This window comes from Lissotriton helveticus, chromosome 10, assembly GCF_964261635.1.
Source record: "Lissotriton helveticus chromosome 10, aLisHel1.1, whole genome shotgun sequence".
Lineage (NCBI taxonomy): Eukaryota > Metazoa > Chordata > Amphibia > Caudata > Salamandridae > Lissotriton > Lissotriton helveticus.
In genome coordinates, this window is record NC_136071.1 from 438,300,053 (window position 1) to 438,322,452 (window position 22,400).

General features: G+C 43.8%; 1 protein-coding gene across 2 annotated transcripts in view; it reads left to right on the plus strand.

The window, feature by feature from the left end:
* Positions 1-22,400, plus strand: part of LOC144784260 (mitochondrial Rho GTPase 2-like) — a 1,917,079-nt gene that overhangs the window by 411,859 nt on the left and 1,482,820 nt on the right. For both annotated transcript variants that reach the window (XM_078662926.1, XM_078662927.1), the window contains exon 19: positions 14,900-15,135. In XM_078662926.1, coding sequence (XP_078519052.1) covers positions 14,900-15,135 — 236 coding nt within the window. The remainder of the gene's footprint in view (positions 1-14,899; positions 15,136-22,400) is intronic.

The window sequence follows — 22,400 nt, forward strand, 5'->3', positions numbered from 1 at the left end:
ACCATTTTATCAATTTAATCTTGTTTTTTTTATAAGTGACATGTAATGTAACATGGATGTATTTTATTTGTGTTTTGCTGCTGCTTTTATGATTTTTAATCAAAAATCGAATAAAGCTAATTCTGACATTGGTCCGGTCGAAATCCTGAAATATCCACACCAAATTAAGATCTCATTGAGTGACTTTGCAAAACCAAGCTCATTTGCTGATGATTGGGACTTCGAAAGCATTAATAATATGATGTCTGACTTAGTAATGTCTGCTAAATTTACCAAACATGATTATTTGCAGGGTTCTACAAATTATGATAGTATGTACTGTTATAACCATTATGGTAACCATTTTCTACATAAATCTGCACAGCCTAGAAATGTTTTAAATTATAATCAATGGGAACATTGTGCAACCCCTCCCAAAGGAAGCTCAAGAACCTTCTATGACAAATATTCATACTTTTCAGGTTTTAACACAAGTAATGCTGAAGCATTCTATTTTAAATTGTCTAACAAGACAGGAACCAAGACCATGATAACCAACACAATATTGATTTATTCAGACTCATTTTTTGAAAAATTGAATACCTTTGGTTTTGATTATTGGGACAAAAATGTTGAATTGAAAAGGGTTTGGGGTACAAAAGATTGGCAAGTACAGGGTATAGAAGCTTTGTTTAGAGCCTGCATGATCCCAGAACAAATGATATTTTTAAATGACACTGTTCAACAAACCACCTGTCTTGGCCTAGCCAAAATCAAAGATTTAATTAAACCGTCTATTCCAAAACCAACAATGTTTAGCAACACTTCTACAGATGAAGAGATAGACGTAAACCATATATTAAACCAAAACAGAACACATCCTGATTGGAAACAGTGGTTGATCTGGCCCACAGATACTAATAACTGTCAAGACAGATTCCTGAATAAAACACAGGGGTTCAAAATGACCAGGCCAGACCCTAGATATCCCCAAAGACATCACCCAGGGATAATAACCACCTACAGTGTGGGCAAATTATGCCTTCAATGGCTGCAAACTTCCACACTGGCAGAAATTAAGCAACACCTAACTTTACTTACTGATGGTGCTGACTTGCGTGATTTCATAATGGGACCACGCAAACAGCGTCAAAAACGTTTCATAGCAGCCTCTGTATATGCAGCATACAATGAGGCCTGGAAGGTTACTCAAATTGAAACAGCAGAGAGAATACGGGAAATTGACCGTATTAATTTGGAAAAATCACTTTCTGTAGTGGACAATGGGTTAATGACTCTGTCCTCCAGAATTTTTTCTTTGAACAGCATTGTGTCTTCAGCAATCGACATATTATCGCAGGACTTACTGTTATTACAACACGGTCAGTCACAATTGCGTTCTATTGTACAGCTTGGCTGGACGTTACAAAATCTGCGTTCAGGCTATGTGCCTTGGCGTTTAATCAACACAACGTCACTATTCCAAATCTCTAACCTTACTGATAGACAAATCAGTATGGCGCAAAGGGGTGCTGATTATACAATCCTGAGCATTGAGAAACTTGAGAGATTACCAATGACAATGTCAGAACGACCTGTCAGTGAATGGATAATACATGGGATAATTAATATTCCAATTTCAACCTTCAGGTTTCAATACTGCCAAAAATATATACAGGCTGGCATGTACGAGAAATTGGGAAAGGGGTACCTTAAAACAATATGGAACCTGCCCTATTCACATGCATGTGTCAGTAATAAAGGACAGAAAGTGTTTCTTAGTGGCAATAATTGTGCGATGTCACTAAGCGGCACACTTCTGTGTAACGGAATTAGTTTGCATGGAGCCTGTGAAGGGAATTCATACAACCTTTCATGTCACCAGCAAGGCGCACCTGCAACAGAAATAGAACCATTCTTTCAAAGACTCTATAATGGGAGTTACATTCTAATTGTAGACCGCAGATGTTGTAGTCTTATGCCCGGGACTCCTTATCTAGTAACTACGACTGCGAAGGTCAAGTGCTGTGGACGCTCGTTGTTCCCCAGCTCCTTTCCAGACAGGGAGGCAAGGGCATGGCCCATTTTGAAAATTACTTCTATTCGAATAGATACTTTAAGCAGAATGAAAACAGTGCTTCTTCAGACGCCCACCAGGCTCTCGTCATCAAAAGAAACATATGATCTACAAGTCGCAAGGACGACTGCAGAGATACATTCATTGTTATCAACTAATTCCCCCATACATTTCGCGGAAATTCTAAATGAAATCTTAAATATTTCTGATACCAATGGGATCTCAAAGGTATTTAAGACAGTATTTTCGATGGCATTAACACCATTCAAAGCCATACTGGGTATTTTTCCAGATTTCGTCCATTCGATTTTTGGCGGACTTCCCCTGATCCTGGGACTAATTGCAGGAATCCTATTCTTAGTCCTTATTTTTCGTTATGGCAACCCATGTCACAGACAAAACTCTTGCGACAAGGGAAGAAACAATCCTAGCCATTGGATACCGGGACCGGATATCAAAAATCCTGGGACTCTCCCGGCTTAGAGACCTAAATATGACTTGGTTTCTATCATTTCGACCAATGTGGCAAAGATGTGTTTTACCTGTATTAAGGTGTCTGCTATGCGGAGAAGAATGCGTGTTAGACACCTGTCTGACGCTACAATCGGATGCGCCAATGGATGCAGAAACATTGTTGAGCCCGATCAAGGTTCATGCTTTGTGCTGCCCTCAAAGGCTACCAATCCTGATGACGGCATTCGTGGAAGCTTCACCACTACGATTGATGGGTAGTGAAGTTCAAGATGAAAGCAGCATCGAACAGGTACGACCTTCTGTCAGCAATGCAAATCAGAATGTCAATGGAGACAATCATGCGCACGAATGCATGATTACACCTATTTCCGAGTTAGTGGAACTTTCCCAGGAAGCTGTTGACAGTTTTTTCGAAAGCCTAAATGATATGATGTTCTCACCAGAGCAGAAATAGAGACTTTTGAACAAGCTCGCACACGGCGTTCCCTGAATTCGGCCTTCAACTTTAAAAATAAAGTCACATGAACAATCTTTCCTCCAGTTCACGGACAGCAATTTTTCAGCAGCCCCAAAATATTTTTTCATATTTTTCGGGACACTATCTTCTGCTTAACGTAAGAACTATTCTTAAAGAACTAAGGTTTCTAAATTTTAGATAGCTTATAGACATAGCTTATAGACATTAGCTGCCCGCAGGTATGTTCACAAATACTTTATTATGTGATGGAATGGTCTCGAACTTTTTTTCTGTATTAAGAGCCATTTCATGTGTAATTCTCATATACCAAATAGCAATAATGTATACAAATGCGATTACTTTGGCATAATTATACAGCTTGAGTGCATACAATACATATGACTGCAATTTTTTCCGTATATTTGAAAAATTTCACAATGCATTTATGTATTTTGGGGTGGTAAGGTATACACTATACTCTGTAGTATGTTGTACTATGTTATACTATGCCTAGATTAGTAAATATGACCATAGTTAGCGTGGAGTGGGTGTGATGTATTCCTATAGGTCCTGAATCGATCCCCCTATTCCTGACCCTATTCTGGTTAGTAAACTAACAAGTTAACTAGTAATCAGCCCATGAGGCAGAAAATCCCCATGATGCAGATACCGTTATCTGACGCAGTCACACTACGGCACAGGAACGTGTTATCTGATTAGGTCATAACGCTTGCGATCTAATTAGACAAGCGATATTCCTCCAGCCCCTGATAAGGCATACGGAGTTCTCATAACAAATCAAACCTATGACAACCTGGGCAAAACCCTGCGGCCATTGTTTTGATTTCACCGAGAACTTCAGTAAAAGAATGTGCTAACGAGCAAGTCGTATGACATCCTTATTGACGTATCTATGTCCATCCTTACGTCAATCTCGGCACCTTAAAGGTATAAATATTACCGATATTGCCCTATGCAAACACACGCGTGGTGACGAGACGGAGCAGCCATACTTGCCGAAGCGAAGAGCAGAGCAGACCCCGCTGGCGCAGCCCCGCCTTCCTGACGCGCTGAGACGCGCTGCTTTCTCCTGCCGAGAATTCCAGCCCCGGCGTTTCTGGGCAGCCCTCGCAGGCAGCCTGGAATATCGAGACCAGAGAGAGAGATACCATCCCTCATTCATCCTAACTTCCAGGTACAGAACTGAATAACCCCTCACAGAGAATTCTTTAGTTATTCACTTGGCAAAAACAAACTTAACTTAAACTGTAACTTTCTATTCCCGCCCACGTATTAGGCTTAGGTCAGGTACACGGGGTAGGCGTATTTAGAAACACCAGTTGAGTACGTTTAGTCAAATGTATATGTGTATGTAATATATTTTATTCATTTTAAAACATCATATGGCTTAGAAACCATATCAATGTTTTTACAGTATTATTTTATACTATTGTTTTAATGTATGCACTTTACTTAACTATAAGTATTGCAATAATATCGATCCATTTCTCTTGTATGAGAAAAGAGACTGATCAATAAATAACACCTTTTTATTGAACACGCCCGTCTCTTCCTTTTCTCTACATTCTGATGAGACTAAGAATGCACGTACTGACTGAGTAAAATAAATTGCCTTTTGTTCACACGACTCTCGAGATATACTCTTGATTAGGGGAGAGCAAAGTTGTCATGTTCTATGGTTGTCAGAAACTAAATCCCTTCTTGTCTAATCAGGGGAGTTAATTCTTTCCTGAACATTCGAGAAAGTTTCTAGTGAACTCTGAGCTAAGCTGGCAAACCCAAAACTTTAAGTCTAGTATCGACAGTAGTAGACCTAGTTAACGTCTGGTCTAGGCCTTTACTATTGTAGGTATTATTCCAATGCGCAGAGCCTATTGGGATGATAGGAACTACACTACAATGTAAAAAGGCAGCCCAGTAATATAATACAATATTCGGGATTGCCAGCCCCCCTCGCTCTTGCGTCAATGCCATTAATTTTAAGGACCTCCTTATCTTGCCAGTCTGCCAAATAAAGTTTGAGAGCATCAAGTTCACGTTTTTAAGGATACTATCATCAATTGCCACCGGTATTGATCTAAACAAATAGAAACATTTAGGTAAGATGCTCATTTTCAAAAAATTACCTCTACCTATAATTGACAAGTGTAGGCCGTTGATCCTTTTTAACTCCACTGCTACAGATTTGATAAGTGGGTCAAAATGAGCTTTTATTATGGTATCCACATTTGCCGTAACCCGTACCCCTAGGTAAACCGCAGACTCCGCCTCTCGTCCTCATAATCCAAATTCTGCGTACAGACCACAATAGTTTTTTCCTCATTCAGGCTGTATCCTGATATTTTACCAAACATCCCTGTTATATGCTTGATTTCTTCAATTGCTTCCCCGGGTTCAGTGGTTATAATGGCCACGTCATTCGCATATGCTAGTACTTTTATTTGGTATCCCATCATAACAACTGGTTTGATTTTGTCTGTTCGAAGCAATTTTTCCAGAAGAGGATTTATATAAAGAGCAAATAAAATGGGTGAGCAGAGGCATCCCTGCCGGGTTCCCCTGCCGATCAAGACCTCCCCTGACTCCCTACCCATTACCTGAATCCTGGCTTTAGGTCCACTATACATGGCTCTGATTGATCTTATAAATCCCTGGCCAAATCCCTTCAGCTCAAGGACCCCCCACAGAAATGCCCATGTGACCCGATCAAATGCCTTTTCGGCGTCTAGGAGGACCATGGCTATCCGTCCCCCCGTTACTGATATGATATCAAACAAGGAGATTGTTCTGTGAACATGGTCGGTAGTTTGCCTTCCTGGTTTAAAACCATGTTGCCATGGGGAGACTAGGCGGCTGATGACCCCTCCTAACCTGGTTGCTAAGAATTTCTAGTACATTTTTATATCTGAATTGATTAAGGAGATTGGCCTATATGACCCTTGGTTCTCCGGTGGTTCCCCCTTCTTCTGGAAGATGCCAATTCTAGTCTCTCGCCACGATTCTGGGATATTTTTGTTATACTGGATCCCCCTAAACAAATCTAATAAGAGAGGTATTATTATATTGCCCAATACTTTATACAGCTCAAGGGGTATTTGGTTAGGGCCTGTGGCTTTTCCAGCAGCGAGACACAATAATGCATTTTCGATCTTACTTTGTGTGATCTCTGCTTCTAGTTTTTTTTTCTGATCCTCGCTTAATACCTCCCCCAATTCCTCTTTTGATACAGCCCGTCTGATATCCTCTGGCGTAATATTTCCTCTCCCGCCATCCTCAGCATATAATAGTTGATAGTACTCTTGAAAGGCTTTGACTATGTCATTTGGATTGGTAAATTCCTCATCACCCACTTTAATGGTTGAAATATGATTCTGCACTTGCTTTTGTCTTGTGCGGAGGGCTAGCATCCTTCCCACTGATTCCCCACTCTCGTATAACCTGTTACGGCCAGATTGGTATTCCTCTGCTGCTCTTTCTGCAAGCCACCCATTAATCTCTGCTTTCAGAACCAAAATCCGCTCCTGCTCCTGGCGCCGTCTTGCCGCCTCCCCCTGCCTTATTGTATGTACATGCTTGTCTTCTGCTGCCTTCAATCTTCTCGTTAGCTCCTTATTTTTCTCTTTCCACATTGCTCGTTTTCTGGCCACATAGGCAATAGTTTCTCCCCTCATGCCAGCCTTAACCCCTTCCATGCTCATGACGAGCTGAGCTCGTCATGAGTTGCGCCGCTCGCATGCTCATGGCGAGCTCAGCTCGTCATGTAACGCGGTATTTCGAAAAAAGCCGCACAGCGCAAAAATAACCGCTGCACGCATGCGGTTAAAAGCATCCCAAACCATTGTTCTTGAGGCACTATACCTGTTAATGTCAAAGTAATCTACTGCCCAATTTCGTATATAGTCGATATAAACCTTATCGACCAGTAGCTTTTCTGCTGACTACTATCTGTTACTTCCACCCCCAAGACTAGTGGATTGTGGTCTGATATGATCTTAGGTAGAAATATTATATCAGCCTTATTGACAAGTCCTTGTGTGCAAAAGATATAGTCTATCCTTACATATTTCTTATGGGGAAATTAATAAAATGTACTGCCTGAGCCCTGAGGAGTACTTTTTGCCTGCCACATATCCACTAACCAGTGACTCCTTATCAGTGATGTCAGTGCTCTATAGACCTTTGGTTTTCGCCCTTGATAACTCCCCTGATTGTTAGCGGCAGGTACAATACCCAGAGCAATGTTCAAATCTCCACATAAAACTAAGGGTGTAGGCCATGTTGCCAATTCCACCTCTAAATCTTCGAAAATTTGAGGATCATCGTAGTTTGAGCCATATATTGAGCAAATGGTACCCTCTATTCCCAGCTCAGCTATGGCCCACCTCCGATACTTATCAGCAGTCTTGCGCTTAACTGGCCCCAATGACGTTTTAGCCAGAATGGCTACTCCCCGAATATCTGATGTTTGCGTTGTAGCTGATAATACATTATACCGCTGTACATTCAATAAGTGTCTTTTCCCCCAGGGAAGATGGGTCTCTTGAAAACAGATAACATCAAATTTGTTCACTTTCACCAACTCCCACACATTGCCCCTTTTGGCTGCATCATTCAAACCTGCCACGTTAATCGAACAGATTTTTATTCTCCCCATCTTAATTTGGCTCTACCTCTTCCAACCCTTTCTAATATGTACATTAATCATGTTTTCACATTCCTTTACCATTAGCTTCACTGCTTTATTCAATTGTTTTTGTATGATATTTATCTGGCGTTTACATAAGCGTCTTCTCTGTATGCGTCTTTTCCAACTCTTTACCCCGAGCCCCCCTCCCACCCCCCCTCTGCCCATCCCCCCCTTCCCTCCGAGAGACACTCAGACATTAGTCTGTGTGTGATGATTGCTTCGTACCACCCCGAGTGCCCATGTACAGCCCATCTTACTGTTTTAATCTCCTCATTTAAATTTGTTGTTTCCTCCCACCCGTGCGTAATATAAAACTATAGTAAGCCATTCATCAGATAGAAAAGCACCACACAAACACCATGAAACCATTAAACTAAGGTTGCTCTTTCCAGCCTATTCGCCTATATTTTCGCCCCCCCCCCTCTCATACCACTAGGCTGTCAAGGTACTCCTTGGGTTTTACCTCTGACTGGAGGAACTTGGTTTGTCCATTCCAGATTACCTTCAATTTTGCTGGGTTATTTAAGAAGGCCTGAGCCTTCTAGCCTTGAAATGGCCTGATCATCTGCCTCAACCTCCACCGTCTTTCGACAGTGGTGTGGCAGAAATCAGGCCTGACAAAGTATGACACCCCATCTCTGGTACGTTTGGCCTCGGGCCTTGCCTTTTCAAATACTGCCTGCCGTAACAGGAAGCTACCAAAATACACCAATATAGCTCGGGGTAATGGCCCTGCCCTAACTGGATGTTTTTGTACAAAGGGTACCCTATGTGCTCGCTGAATTTCAAGAGCCCAGTTCCAGTCTGTAAGTTCAGGGAGCGAGTCGCTAAGCAGTCCGATAACATATCTGCGGATATCCTCTCCATCTGCCCCCTCAGGTACCCCCAGAACCCGCAGGTTGTTCCGTCGTTGGCGATTCTCATGGTCTTCTAGTTTCCACTGGATATCAGTTAACTGTGCTTCCTGGGACCTAGCCAAATCCTGGGTGCTAGCCAGATCTGTCTTGGTTGCACACATTCGTGTTTCCAAATCTGTCACACGTTTCCCAAACGTACTGCACGTTTTAGACAGCTTTCGCACCACCCCCTGGAGCTTCCTCATCGCGGCTTGGGCCTTGCGGTTATCCTGTCGAGATTCCTCGTGATGGGCACATATTGCCTGCATAATGGCATCAAGTGTTGGTGAAGTGTTAGCATTGGCACGACTTGGTCCCAGCTACGGTATACTCGTCAGCTGCACTGAGACAGTATAATCCCATGAGAGCTCTTTCTCCCGTAGGCTTTTCCTCTTCTGGATAGTCCTGAGCCCCCCATCCTCTGAGATCTCCTGCTCGCTCTCACTCGTTTCTGGATTGCTACTAACTGTAGCCTCGTCTGTCCATTCTCCTCCATCCGAGACGAAGTAGAAGTCCAGCTCCTTTTCCTTGTCCTTCTCAGGGTTTCTAATGCTGGGACTCCCCTGATCCTTTTCTAGCTCAGCCTGAAGCAATATCCGGGATGGGGCATCAATCTTATTAATCTTATTATTATCCGCTCCCCCTTTAGCGACCTGAGCACTGGTGTTCCCATCCATACAGTGGCCCTCAGCCTCGGCTTGGTTGCCACAATATCCTGTCTCACCGCGATCGCCCCCATCCACCAGTACCTGGTTGTTCTGCTCACTTTGTTCAAGTTGTGGATCTTCCGGGGATGCAACACTGCCTTTCTGTGCAGCGGGTGTATCTTTAGCTTCGCACACAGCTGTAACCGTTCTCTCCGTTGCCCCCGCTGACTCCCTGGTGCTGCTGGCCCTCAGGAGGTCCACTACCCTGTGACCGGTCTGCCTCATCACCATTCCTCCTTTCTTTTTCCTCTCCGAGACGGCTTTGACCCCTGAACCTGTCCTGGTCCCGGTCCCGACGTCCTCTCCTCCTCCATGCGGTTTCAGTTGTGTTGGTGGTGTAATCAATGGTTGATCTACAGGTGATTTAGCCGTTAGATTCTTTGTGGCGAGCCTGGTTTTAGCTTTTACTGATGCTGCCGCCACTTTTGGAGCCATTTCCAATCCCCTGACTAGTTGCTCTGTATCCCCAAGTGCTGTAATACCTTTTGCATGCTGCAACCGCTCAATATATATCGAGGTTAGCAAAATCGCCTGCTGATTCGCACACGCCTAACTGCTCTGCTCCTCCTTGCACAGTCCGTGCCTTTACTGCTCCAAAATAGTCACTTGTGTATCCCTCAGATGCAGTCACACATCCCTCGCTGGCCAAAACGGTACCTCTTTGCCTTGGCTTCGGGCTTCGGGAATCCGGAACCAGCAGCGGGGGCACCTGGAGCGCCAATCTCCAGCCCAGCGTCAGTAACAAGCCTCGCAGCCTGTGTGAGCCGAGCAGCGCCAACCCAACCCAACGCAGGCCGCCAGCCGCAAACTCCACCCCTGCAGGTTCCATGGAGGCAGCGGAGCTGGCGGTGCCGAAGCACAGCAGGTGAGCTCCAATGCCTCGCTCCCGTTCTCTGGACCTCTCATGCCCCTAGTCTTGAAACAGCTTATTTTTTCCCTTTGTCTTAGCACGAGTGTATTCTATAAAAAATCCGGTTTAGCATTGTCTCTTTTAAACGGTCTCCACATGCTCCCCCTTCGTAAAATCCACGGGACTCGGTGAAAGTGGTACGAGCTACGGTCCTCAGCCGACCGCCATCTTGCCTCTCACCCATTCGGGTCTAACTCTCCTTTTTTTTTTTTTAGCTAGTCCTATTCCTGAGTTACAGTATTAGTATTTTACTATGTACTCTGGTTTTCTACATAGGGTCTAGCTCTCCTATGTAGAAAACCAGAGTACATAGTAAAATCCTAATACTGTATCTCAGGAATAGAACTAGCTAAAAAAAATAATTAAACAACTATTTTTAATAATTATTAAAAATCCAGTTATATGGTGAAATCAGATTTTTTGCAAATCTTAATGAAAAGTAACTTTAGAAAAGTTACTTTCCCTTGCCTAAATTTCCTTTAGGCTCGTTTGCATTTGCTCTTAACTTCCCCCAGCCAGTGATTAGCATTTGAACAGGTATGAAAAATGTGTGAAAGTGCTACTAGGAGTTACAGGGAAGGTGACTGTGATTGACATTGTGGGTCTGAGTAGACAAAGATGACTCCTCTAAACCTCATAGATTATGCAGGGTGGGGGCTTGGAGCATACTTTTTTGATGATACACTGCCAAATCCTGTTTGAGTGTCAAATCCCACTAGAAAGGTCTTCTCAGTTTTACATAAAAAATTTGGGACACACTGCAAAGGGCGAAAACTGGATGCCAAAGCAATTCTTGTGTCTTGTTGCTCGAAAACCCAGCTTTTGTCCTAAGAGACTTCTGTCTCTGGGTTTTACATATAATACTTGGGTTGCACTTCAGATGTTGAAACAGGATGCCAAGCCACTTCATGTGTGTCCACTGTCTGGTGTTTTTTTTTCGTTTTTTTTCAGAAAACCCTGCTTTTGTCCTACTAAACCTTCGTCTCTGGGTTTATTGGTGATACAGTGGTTGCCTGAAACTGGATTTTAGTGTTCGATGTGAGAGGCCGCTAGGATTGCCATAGTATATACTTCAATCACACACACACACACCCAGCTCTCATATCCCTTGTTTACTGTTGCTGAAGACTTTTTCTATCTTGAAAGTGCCCAAGGCGGGCAGGGTTGGTCCCAGAAACTTTTACGCCATTGGTTAGGGTGAGGCCAGGAGCCTTTCCCACCCACTGGCTTGTGATGGGCATAAATGTGACACCTTAAGTCTCCCACTTCAGAACACTTCCAGACCTGAGGAAGAACAGAACAGGACTGTACCTTCTATCTGTGACCTGAGAGGAACCCTGAAGGACTGGATGTGCTGCCTTTTGTGCTCAAGACAAAGAAGTGTACTCAAAGGGTTATAAGCTGACCTCCTGTTCAAGTGACAGGGACGCAAGAAGCTACAAGAGGCCTTTCTAGCAACTGCCCAGCTGACCAGTGGCAACTGGACCTTGCATGAACCTGCTGTAGGCCTCTGCCTGACCCCCAGTGAGTCTCCTAAGTGTCTCACCTGAGGTCCCTGTGGGGGCTTTATAAGTGTACTCCTGTGGTGGAATAGAACGTAAAGGACTAAAGTCAGAAGGTACAGTCTTAGAGCACAGGTTGGATAAGACAATTAAGTTTGCCTTGGTAAATCATGGTCAACTTCAAATTGCACTTACGTCCAGGTCAATCTCCTGCGTTGGCTATCATTAGTGCTTTGACCTTTTTGGAGGTAGTTCTACATTAAACTTTAAAAAATCATATCTCCAGTTCCCCTTATTGGAACATTAGCGTTTTTGTATGCATTTTTTAATAGTTCCTACTCCATTTTTTCTAATTTGGTTTGACATTTTTATTGTTTTGGCATAGCAATACTGTTTTGGTACTCGATAAATGCTTTACACATTGCCCTAATTTAAGCCAGTCTCCTATGTGACATGGCTACCAGGACGTTGAGCTCAGGCTAATTTAGTGACTTTGAGGGTTCATCCTTACAAGGACTGTGATTATTGCAGGAGGTGGGCTTTCAAAGACAGGCATTGAGAGGAAGTGGCGTAACAGCAAGAGCTGCTGACTTATAACTCCAGTTTTGGCATTGGCGCAACATCCTATGATCCTGTGCAAATCACTTAATCTCCCCTTGCCGTTAAAAAGTTAATGTTTCCTTGTATAATGTAACAGGTGCTCATGTACAGCACTAAATACTACTGCTAAAAAATACTAATAAGCCAATGTCTCACAATGCTTTATTAAAAATTGAAAAGCTGTGATGAAATGAGAAACTCTCCAGTTCTTTGGCAAAACTTACACAGAGGACCACATCTAGTGGCTGAATGGTGCTGTCTGCTAACCCAAAGGAATTGCCAACTGGATGTCCGGTCAAGGGTTCTATAATAGCACAGTTTCTAAGCACATTCATTATTTTCATTTAAGGGAATAAAGGTAAAAGGAGACTGCAGCAAGAAAGAATAGTTTCTGATTAGCCTAATTGAATTTTGAGGTTTAGGAATGTCTCTAAGAAGGTTTTGTTTATGCTTTATTTCTTCCTCTGCAAGCCTTATTTGCTTTATGCATGAAGATGCAAGCTTCATGTTTTTTTCACCTATTTTCTATTTACTTTGCAGAATTAAAAAACAATAAAGCATAATCAAACTGTGATTGCAATCCTGCCTTTATCATTATTTCACTTTTTCACTTCAGAACTATGCAATTGTATGTTTATCAGAGCCTGCAGATCATAGACCACATGCGCTTAGCATGTGGTCAATGGTAATTCCCCAGGGCTGTGCCTGGCCACCCCAGAAATTGTGTCTACTACTCTTTTGCTTCTCAGTGGTGGTGAGCAGCGGCAGATGACTGTGGTAACAAAAGTAGAACAGTAGGGTGAGGTGGCAGATGCACAAGCTACATGAGCAGGAGTCAGTGGCTGGTAGCAAGTGGGTTGGCGCATGACAACAGATGGTGGGGGAGCCAGGTAGAGTGGGAGAAATGAGGGTGCAAACCGCTCTGGGATTTTCATCTATGCTGGGCGTGGAAGAGGCAGATGCCCCCCAAATACCCCACCCGGGGCGCATTCCGCACCAGCTTTTAAGCTGACCGCTTCAGCACACCGGTGGGACCACGTAGCCAAGTATGTTGTGCACTACCTCGCTTGGCCCGCTGTGTTTACATGGCCCACCATGTTTAAAAGGGCCTCTGCACACCCCTGCACCACCACCATCCCGACTTACCGCCAACCATGGCTCTGGGCTTTTGCGGGGGCTTTTGACGGACTGCAGGCTTCCGGCTTGGTTTTGGTGCGTCAACTCCAGAGTCTTGAAGTGTGGTCAGCACTGGTTTTCTGCCCCTTGACCACACCACTTGCACTGCATGGCCCATTTTCATGTCATTCAGCCTCCTCACAGCGCCTGACTGCTTCAGACTTCTGATTTCCTAAACATTCCAGAAAACTGTGTAAAGATTCAGCAGGCAGCTAGAGAAGCTACCTTGCTGAAGGCCTATTCCCTGAAACCGAAATGCTTCTGCATTTTCGCCTCCCCTCTAAAAACTAATCTCCTTACAATGCATCCTCATGAAATATTGCATTGCCTTCTTCACCTGGTGCAAAATGGCCTAAAATGTACCTCTATTAGAGTATATCTGGCAGCTATTTCCAGATATCCCAGACATCAAGCAGACCTTCTTTATTCTCAACTACAGTAGTAAAAGAATTTTTTAAAGCACTATTCCTAAACTTGGCTCTTTTGGAAAAGATACTTCGAGTTTGAAAACTTAACATGGTCCTAGGCGCTTTTACTATCATGAAAGATATCATCTTGGGTTTCAACCCATACTTTTGGCAAGCATTATTGCTTGGCTAGTCATTCAAAAACAGACATAACAGTTGGTCAGGCCTTAATACACAATCTATTTCAGTAAGGTGAGCCTCATTTCAGTCTTTGCTTTCTGCTTAGTGTTTATTACTGTTTTGGTGATATTAATTTAAGCATGTGAATCAATGAAAGATCTAATAGTGAAGAAGAAAAAGTTACTTACCAGTAACTACAGTGCTTCATCGTTGGTAGCTTCCATATATTTATGTGTGCCCTCCCTCCTCCCCTTTCTTGAGACTAGTAGTCAAATATTGAGGTGAATTGGCTTCAAGTAGTATATGCCTGTTTCCTATGTTATTTGCTGTATTTGGATACTGCAATGTTAATATTAGCTACGGAGGGTTCCCGGCCTGATGTTGGGGAGTACTTTAGTCTTGTGAATACACAAGATATACCAATGCTGAAGAACCATGTTTATAAGTAAGTAAGTTGTTTCTTCTATCGCCGGTGGGTAATGCCTGGCATTCTATTAATTAGCATAGATGTTTGGAGAATAGTATATGCAGCAGAAGAGCAAGTTGCACATTAGCAAATGTGCGTGCTATGATACAAGGGATGCTTCACCATTCTGTTTGACTTTAGATTGGGTTTGACCATATTTATCAGTGCAGAGAAGTCATGCACTGAAGGAGGGTCATACTATGTATTTTTGACATACGATTACATTTTGGTTCAATAATATGAGGTTCTGGAGTATTTCCCTGGCTGGAAATCGAGCATTGAAACATTTTATAACTATATTTTGAAGCAAGTTCTTTAGTAGCTTTTGTAAGTCTTATCCCACTTTTTTCACTCCTGTAGAACATGAAGGCCCAGTTAGCTCTGTGAATATCAGTCCAGATGGCCTGAAGGTGCTATCTACCACAGCAATGGGGAACATTGGCTACCTTGATATTCCATCCAGAGCCTTTAGCACCATGATGCGATCACACACAGAGTCTATACTAGCCTTTTCTGTGGACGGTATACGGAAGAAGCTGATCACAGTGTCTCAGGACAACACCCTCAGGATTTGGGACCTGGGATCATTGCAACAGGTAAGAAAGCCACCAATGTTCCTTGTATTATCACACCCATTATTATCACTTACAACCAACAGGCATTGGTTTTCTTGAGTATGGTGTGTATATTGTTTGAGAAAATAGTCACTTTTATGTGTATCCTACTTTTTTTATTAGAAATCTGTCAGTCTTATGCTCTCTGCATGGCATTTATTGACTAGGAGGCCAGTTTTCCAGGGCTATGGGACTGAAACGCATTTCTTTGTAACACTTATTGCTGTTGCCTTTGGAACCATAAGAGCCAGGAAGTAATACAAATCTGCCACCTCACTAAATTACTTCTCCTTCAGCTTTGAAATTTCAGGGGTAACGAATGGGAACAGTAAAAGATTACGCTTGAACATTTGTATGGGAAGGGAAGTTTAATCTAGCACATTTATATTTGTTTAACACAAGCATGGAAGTGGCCCAGAAAATACTGGGAGGGCACAGGAGAACAATTGGGTTGGCCCTCAATTGTTGGCATACTACACAAAGGGGGTGGGGAACACAGATGCACAGAGAAGGAAAGATTTCTTTTCATTACACATCTTGAGTTGCAGATTCCTTGCTACTGTCATTAACCACACACTTTCAAAGAAAATGGTATTCTATAAGTCAATCAATGAATTGGACTCCTCATAAAAATGAACTCCATATATATTTTATTTACAGTTGCCTCATTTTGAAGAGAAACTAAACCCCATTTAATTCAAGGAATTCAGGTCAAGGTCAATTCAGCAGTGTCACGAACGCTCGAGGCATTTTTGGATAGAAATAGGAAACCTATAGAATCATCAAGGAAAAATATTCAACCTACCAACATTCTACCTCTAAAGGCTCTTCATTGCTTGGCCTTCATGGCCAGATAGGAAAGGCATATGATAAGACTAGTCTGGCAATTGTAGTTTTACCTGGAAGGCATGTTTAAAAAGGCTTAATCATTTGCGAGTTAAAGCAGTAGATGTAGTGTGTGTAGTGATCATAAGTAGAATGGCATTGCTTTGACCTTTGGGCTTGAATCCAAAACCCAGCAAACTATTGTGGATTTTCCATTCTCCAGAAGGGTATCCCTCCCCAGGTTCATAACTATAGACCGCCACAATGCTGGATGTCGGAAACGCGTTTTTTTCTACATTCCACTATAACATTCTTATGCAGCGAATAGGGCTTGATTACACATAGATTGAACCCCCAGTCACCAATTGTTCCTTATTTCTGCTTTTACAATACATATGTAACTATACACTCTATTAGGTGAGGGTGGGAGGGTGATAATACATCTGCAGAGACCAGTCTTAATGTTTGTCCTAGACTTCATGTTAAGGCATTACCACCAAGCTGCGATGATCATGGTCATAAGACCTACAGTAAGTCACCTGGAGTTTCCATCTTTGCCTTACATCTTGGCATCACACTGGATTCAATACTTGAAGAAGCCAATACCATATTAAATAACAATAAGGAGGGAAAATAAAGATTTAAAAGAAAAAAACCTGAGACACAAAAAAGAATGTAGTGGAGTGGAGTAGAGTGACGTTGCTTATAGTGGAATCATTTGAGATAAATATAAGTGTTGTTGTGAATGCTATGATTTCACTTGCTATAAGTCACATAATATGCAAGGGAATAACCAGTGCATGGAGAAAGGGCATGTTATAGTTAATGTACTGTGGCGAGTGAGCTGACAAGAATGTGTACGTAGGTGTGCGACTTACACTAAATTGAAGGTTGTGCATAAATAATAAATTTAAATTGTAATAATAACTTTATAATTTTTAATATTTGTATAGTTTAAGTAGGGTTTGTATTGAAATAATAAATAAAGTTATCCTAACAAGAACTTATCTTTAACCTTTGGTGTTTTGAGTGAATATATTTTTGAAAAAAAAACAAAGGGTTAAAGTGATGTTATAGTTAGAAATTGTAATAATAGGTTATCCAGTATTGGATCTTTCATAGATTTACATGCTTGAATCATTCCCTGGCTTTGAAGTGGAAGTCCATGGTTCTGTATTAAAGCAGTATGTATCACTATAATAGGCAATAATGGCAAGGGAAAAGAGACCGTTCAATAGCCTCTTTATGTCCTTCTTTGAAAAAAGGACCTAACTGAAGCATAACCAATCTGGTGACAGCACCCTCTAGAACTCTCTCAACTGAGGCTAAGTCCCTCAGATTTTTATTTTGCGTCTTTTGAAGGGAGTCCCCCTGAGCTCTGCTCGGCTATCTACCAATGAGCATTGAAAAGTTAATTTTTTATCTTTACAATGCTTGAAACGCCAAAAAAGGGATGTCAAGAATCAAGACCCTGAGGCTGTCATGGGAGAACACATCTTCATGCATAATTTCTACAAGGAAGGCAGGTTTTTGTTTCTATAATAATAACAACATGAACGGGAAGTTCCCATTACTCTAAAGGACAAATAAGTTCCAATATAAACAATTGCCCACAGAACAAGCTGCTGATATCAAATTATTTTATTCTCATATACATAAATATTTATACTTCATTACTTCAGGGATTCTATAGACATACATAATTAATGTAGCGTAAGCCCAGAACAGCAAGGAACAATAAAAACATTTTATATACAATAGTCACTCATACCATCAAGCATACACACATCCAAAGGTCACCAGATACATCAAGATACTATAAACTACAACCACATTCTCAACCAACAAGCAGAAAAAAGCGCTTTTTATATTGGAACTTATTTGTCCTTTAGAGTAATGGGAACTTCCCGTTCATGTTGTTAATATTATTGACTTCCCTGGTGGGTTGTTCCCCGATATCCTTTTATTAGGGTCAGGGTTCCCTTTGTGTTCCGTATTCAGGTTTTTGTTTCTACCCTTATCATGTACTTTGTCCTTCACTACACATAAGGAAAGATGGAAGGGCGCATTTCTTGGCATCAAAACAATAACTACATCTGACGAAGATGGTAAAAAAAGAGAAGAGGTCAAACGAGTAAGTTACTCCAGACGCTGAAACATTCTCTTCAGGTACTACTGTCTGAGGCTTAAACTCCTACTATTTATCCTGGAGCTCGTGCTTCATGATGCCCCACAGACCTGTCGACTGCAGAGCTTAAATCTAAGGCCTCCTCTGCCTTGACGACGCCAATGACGTCAATGTCAACATCAACGGCATCTCAACGTCCCATTGAACTGCACCGTTGACCATTGCCTTGCCGATGGCGCTCTTCCCATTGAGGAGTGCATTTTCAGCGTGGTCTGTTGGTTTGGGTGCGCTGCCCAGGGCGGGGGGCCACCAGGAGTCGTCCCAGGCGGAGGGCGAGGAGCCCAGGATGAGGACTTCCGTCTTGTCTGAGTTCAGTTTCAGGCGGCTGTTCATCATCCACTCGGCTACGTCTTTCATCCCCTCGTGCAGGTTGGCTCTGGCGGTGGCGGGGTCGTTGGTGAGGGAGAGGATCAGCTGGGTGTCGTCGGCGTAGGAGATGATGTTGAGGTTGTGATGGCGTGCGATGGCCGCGAGGGGGCTCATGTAGACATTGAAGAGGGTGGGGCTGAGCGAGGAGCCTTGAGGAACGCCGCAGATGACTTCGGTGGCTTCTGATCTGAACGGGGGGAGGAGGACTCTCTGTGTCCTTCCGGCGAGGAAGGAGATGATCCATTCTAGTGCCTTCTCCTGGATTCCAATGTTGCAGAGGCGCTGTACTAGGGTGCGGTGGCAGACAGTGTCGAATGCCGCGGAGAGGTCTAGGAGGATGAGGGCCGCTGTTTCTCCGTTGTCGAGCAGGGCTCGGATGTCATCGGTGGCTGCGATGAGGGCGGTTTCGGGGCTGTGGTTGGCCCGGAAGCCAGACTGCGAGAGGTCGAGGGATCCGTTCGTCTCGAGGAAGGCAGCCAGCTGCTTGTTGACGGTCTTCTCGATGACTTTGGCCGGAAACGGGAGGAGCGAGATGGGGCGGTAGTTTTTGAGTTCGGTGGGGTCCGCTGAAGGTTTCTTCAATAGAGCGCTGAGTTCGGCGTGCTTCCAGCTCTCCGGGAAGGTCGCGGTGTTGAAGGAGGTGTTGATGATGTCCCGCAGGTGGGGTGCGATGACAGAGTCGGCCTTGTTGAAGACGTGGTGAGGGCAGGGGTCGGTTGGAAATCCGGAGTGGATGGAGTTCATCGTGCGGATGGTGTCTTCGGTGCTGATCGGGGGCCAGGCGAGGAGGGTGGTGGTGGGGGGCGTAGGTGCGGTCGTGGGGTGCGTCGGTTGTGAGCTGAAGCTGTTGTGTATGTCTGTGATCTTGTTGTGGAAGTAGGAGGCGAGGGAGTTGCAGAGGTCTTGTGAAGGGGTGATGTCGTTGTTTCCGGCGTTGGGGTTGGAGAGCTCTTTAACGATGTTGAAGAGTTCCTTGCTGTTGTGTGCGTTGTTGTCCAGTCGGTCCTTGAATGCAGTTTTCTTGGTGGCGTGGATCAGTTGGTGGTGTTTTCGGGTGGCGATCTTGAGGGTGGTCATGTTGTCTGGTGTTGGGTCTCTGCGCCAGGCTTTCTCGAGGGCTCGGCAGTTCTTCTTGGAGCTCTTGAGTTCGTCGGTGAACCATGGGGCTTTTTTGCTGCCGGGTCTGTTGGGCGGGGTCCTCAGAGGGGCGAGGTCGTCTGCGCAGTTGCTGATCCACTTCGTGAGGTTGTTGGCGGCCTGGCTGGGGTTCGTTGCGATGGCGGGAGGGCTCTGGCTCAGGGAAGCGGCGAGCTGGTCGGCTGTGATCTTGTTCCAGCTTCTGCGTGCAACCTGTTGCTGGTGGATCGTGGTCCTTCTGAAGCTGAAGTGTACGCAGCTGTGGTCCGTCCAGTGGAGTCCGGTGGTGTGGCTGAAGGCGATGTCCTTGCTGGATGAGAAGACTGGGTCGAGTGTGTGTCCGGCGTAGTGGGTGGGGGTGGTCACCAGTTGCTTGAGACCGAGGTTGGTGAGGTTGTCCTGCAGGGTGGTGGTGTTGCGGTCGTTGTTGTTCTCCAGGTGGAAGTTCAGGTCCCCGAGGAGGATGTAGTCCGCGGAGGGGAGGGCGTGTGGGCTGATGAAGTCGGCGATGTCTTCGGAGAATTGTGTGTGTGGTCCCGGGGGTCTGTAGATGAGGGTGCCTCTGAGGGTGGTCTAGGGGTCGGTGTGGATCTGGAAGTGCAGGTGTTCGGCGGCTTTGAGGGTGTCGTCGGTGTTGGTTGTGATGCGGATGGTGTTCCTGTGGACGATGGCGATGCCTCCTCCTGTCTGGTTGACGCGGTCCCTTCGGGTGATCTTGTATCCGTCCGGGATGGCGATGGCGATGTCGTGCGCTGAGGACATCAAGGTATAGGATTCACTTGATCATGTTTGACTGCAATAGATATTTATTTAAAGAGTTGTAAAGAAGTTAAAATTTACAAAAACAATCATCCACTACTTGCCGGCGGTGGCTGTCGACAATGGTGCTCGATGACGGCGATGTCCTGCGGTGGTCGACGATGGCTGTGGTCCACAGAGTCTATGGCTGTGGTAGTCAGCAGAGATGCTCATCGACAATACTGTCAACTAATGAATTCTGTGCGCTATCTCCTTTGACAAGTGTTGTAACATCGCCTGAGCAAATTGCGTCTGCACCAGTATTTCCCACACCAATACATGGTCCCTCTCTAGTGCATATAATCTATCAGGGTCAATCATATCAGGAGGCAGCATTATTATCAAGGCTTCCAGGTACACGTAATATAACGGGATGGTATGTCATAGTTGTTTTGTGTTTTTTGACTTATTCGGCAGTCGTTATCCTTCAAGTTCTGTATACAATTATATGACATACTTTCAAAGACCATACTGTCACTGCAACCTTTCCCTTCACCAAGCACGCTGATATTCGACAGTCTCCAAAGGATGATCTTAGATCCTCATTTAACAACCACTAAATGATTTAACTTACTAACTAATGTATGTAACCAGGAATGAAATGTTTAACTACCTACTGCCCCACCCCAACCATACCTTGGTGGACTTGCATTCAAAATTATATACAACAGTTAAAACAAAAACAATACAAAAAAACCCTGCTATCTGTTTCCAACTGTTAATGTCCGTAATAGTGACAGATTGTTTCTTAGAATACATTCTAGTGCAAACTAAGACCTCAACGTATTCTATCCCCATATTGATTGTATAATTTCAGAGAAGGTATAAGAATAGATTGTAAACCAAGCCAATTGCACTGTTATTGCGGCAAATACATAAGAGTATATAAGGTGCTAGAGAATTTACCGGTCTTGTTAGTGGCTCGCCATGATCGGAATTTTTGCGTCCCAAGAGGTTTTACATCTCTCTAAAATTCCTCTTCAACAGTCACTCTAAATTGTGAGGGTATGAACCTTTACTATTTAAGCAGAAGTTTTTCCACTAAGTCAACTATCACTTGCCGTTTTACTACTACACTTACCATTTTCAGCACTATAACCAACAAATGTTGTATACAATAAATGCACTATTACATCTTGTGCACAAGATATGCAGTAGTCCGTCAGCTAGCAGGGTCGGCAGTCTTGCTGTCACAAAGGGCTTAAAGTAAAATATTTATTCACTTTTAGCGTAAGATTCTGGACATAAAATTCCCAAACCCTATTCCGTACTCACTGTCAAACACAGCCACATCCCTTGGCACCTTTCACTTCAAAGGTTACCTTTTTCCCTTAGGCACGAGTTTAATCATTCTCACCATTTAGGAAGTACTTCCTTTAGTTCTTGCCCTTCCAGTCGCATATCAGCCACTCTTACTAACAGCAATAGATCATCTACCGCATTTGGCAGCCCCCGCCTACCACCACCACAAACGGCGGTCGGGAGACAGCTCTCAAATACTGACCTCAGTCAGGTACCGCCTACCTTCAATCCCCACCCATCCCTTGGGTGCGCACCTTTCCTACTTCATTCCCCATTGGCAAAAGATAACTTCTTTAACATGATATTAAATTGACACCTGTGCCTAACCCTATAGATTCATGAAGTACCAGTCAGCTAAGGATAAGTTTTCCCCCTTCTTTTAAATTATTAAACAAAGAAGCATTCCTCTTGCTATGCAACAGTAGACCAAATTTTGTACTCCCATATAGCTATCAGTTCCTACTGAAAAATGGGGACCCATCCTAGACCTTTCAAATGGGTCCTCTCTCACAGCCCACGTTATACACATATCTGAACTTACCAGACACGTATGACCCCATTCCCACGCTTCCCAAACATTGGAAGTATCTCTGATTTTCCAAGATAGCGCACCCATTGCCAATTCCGA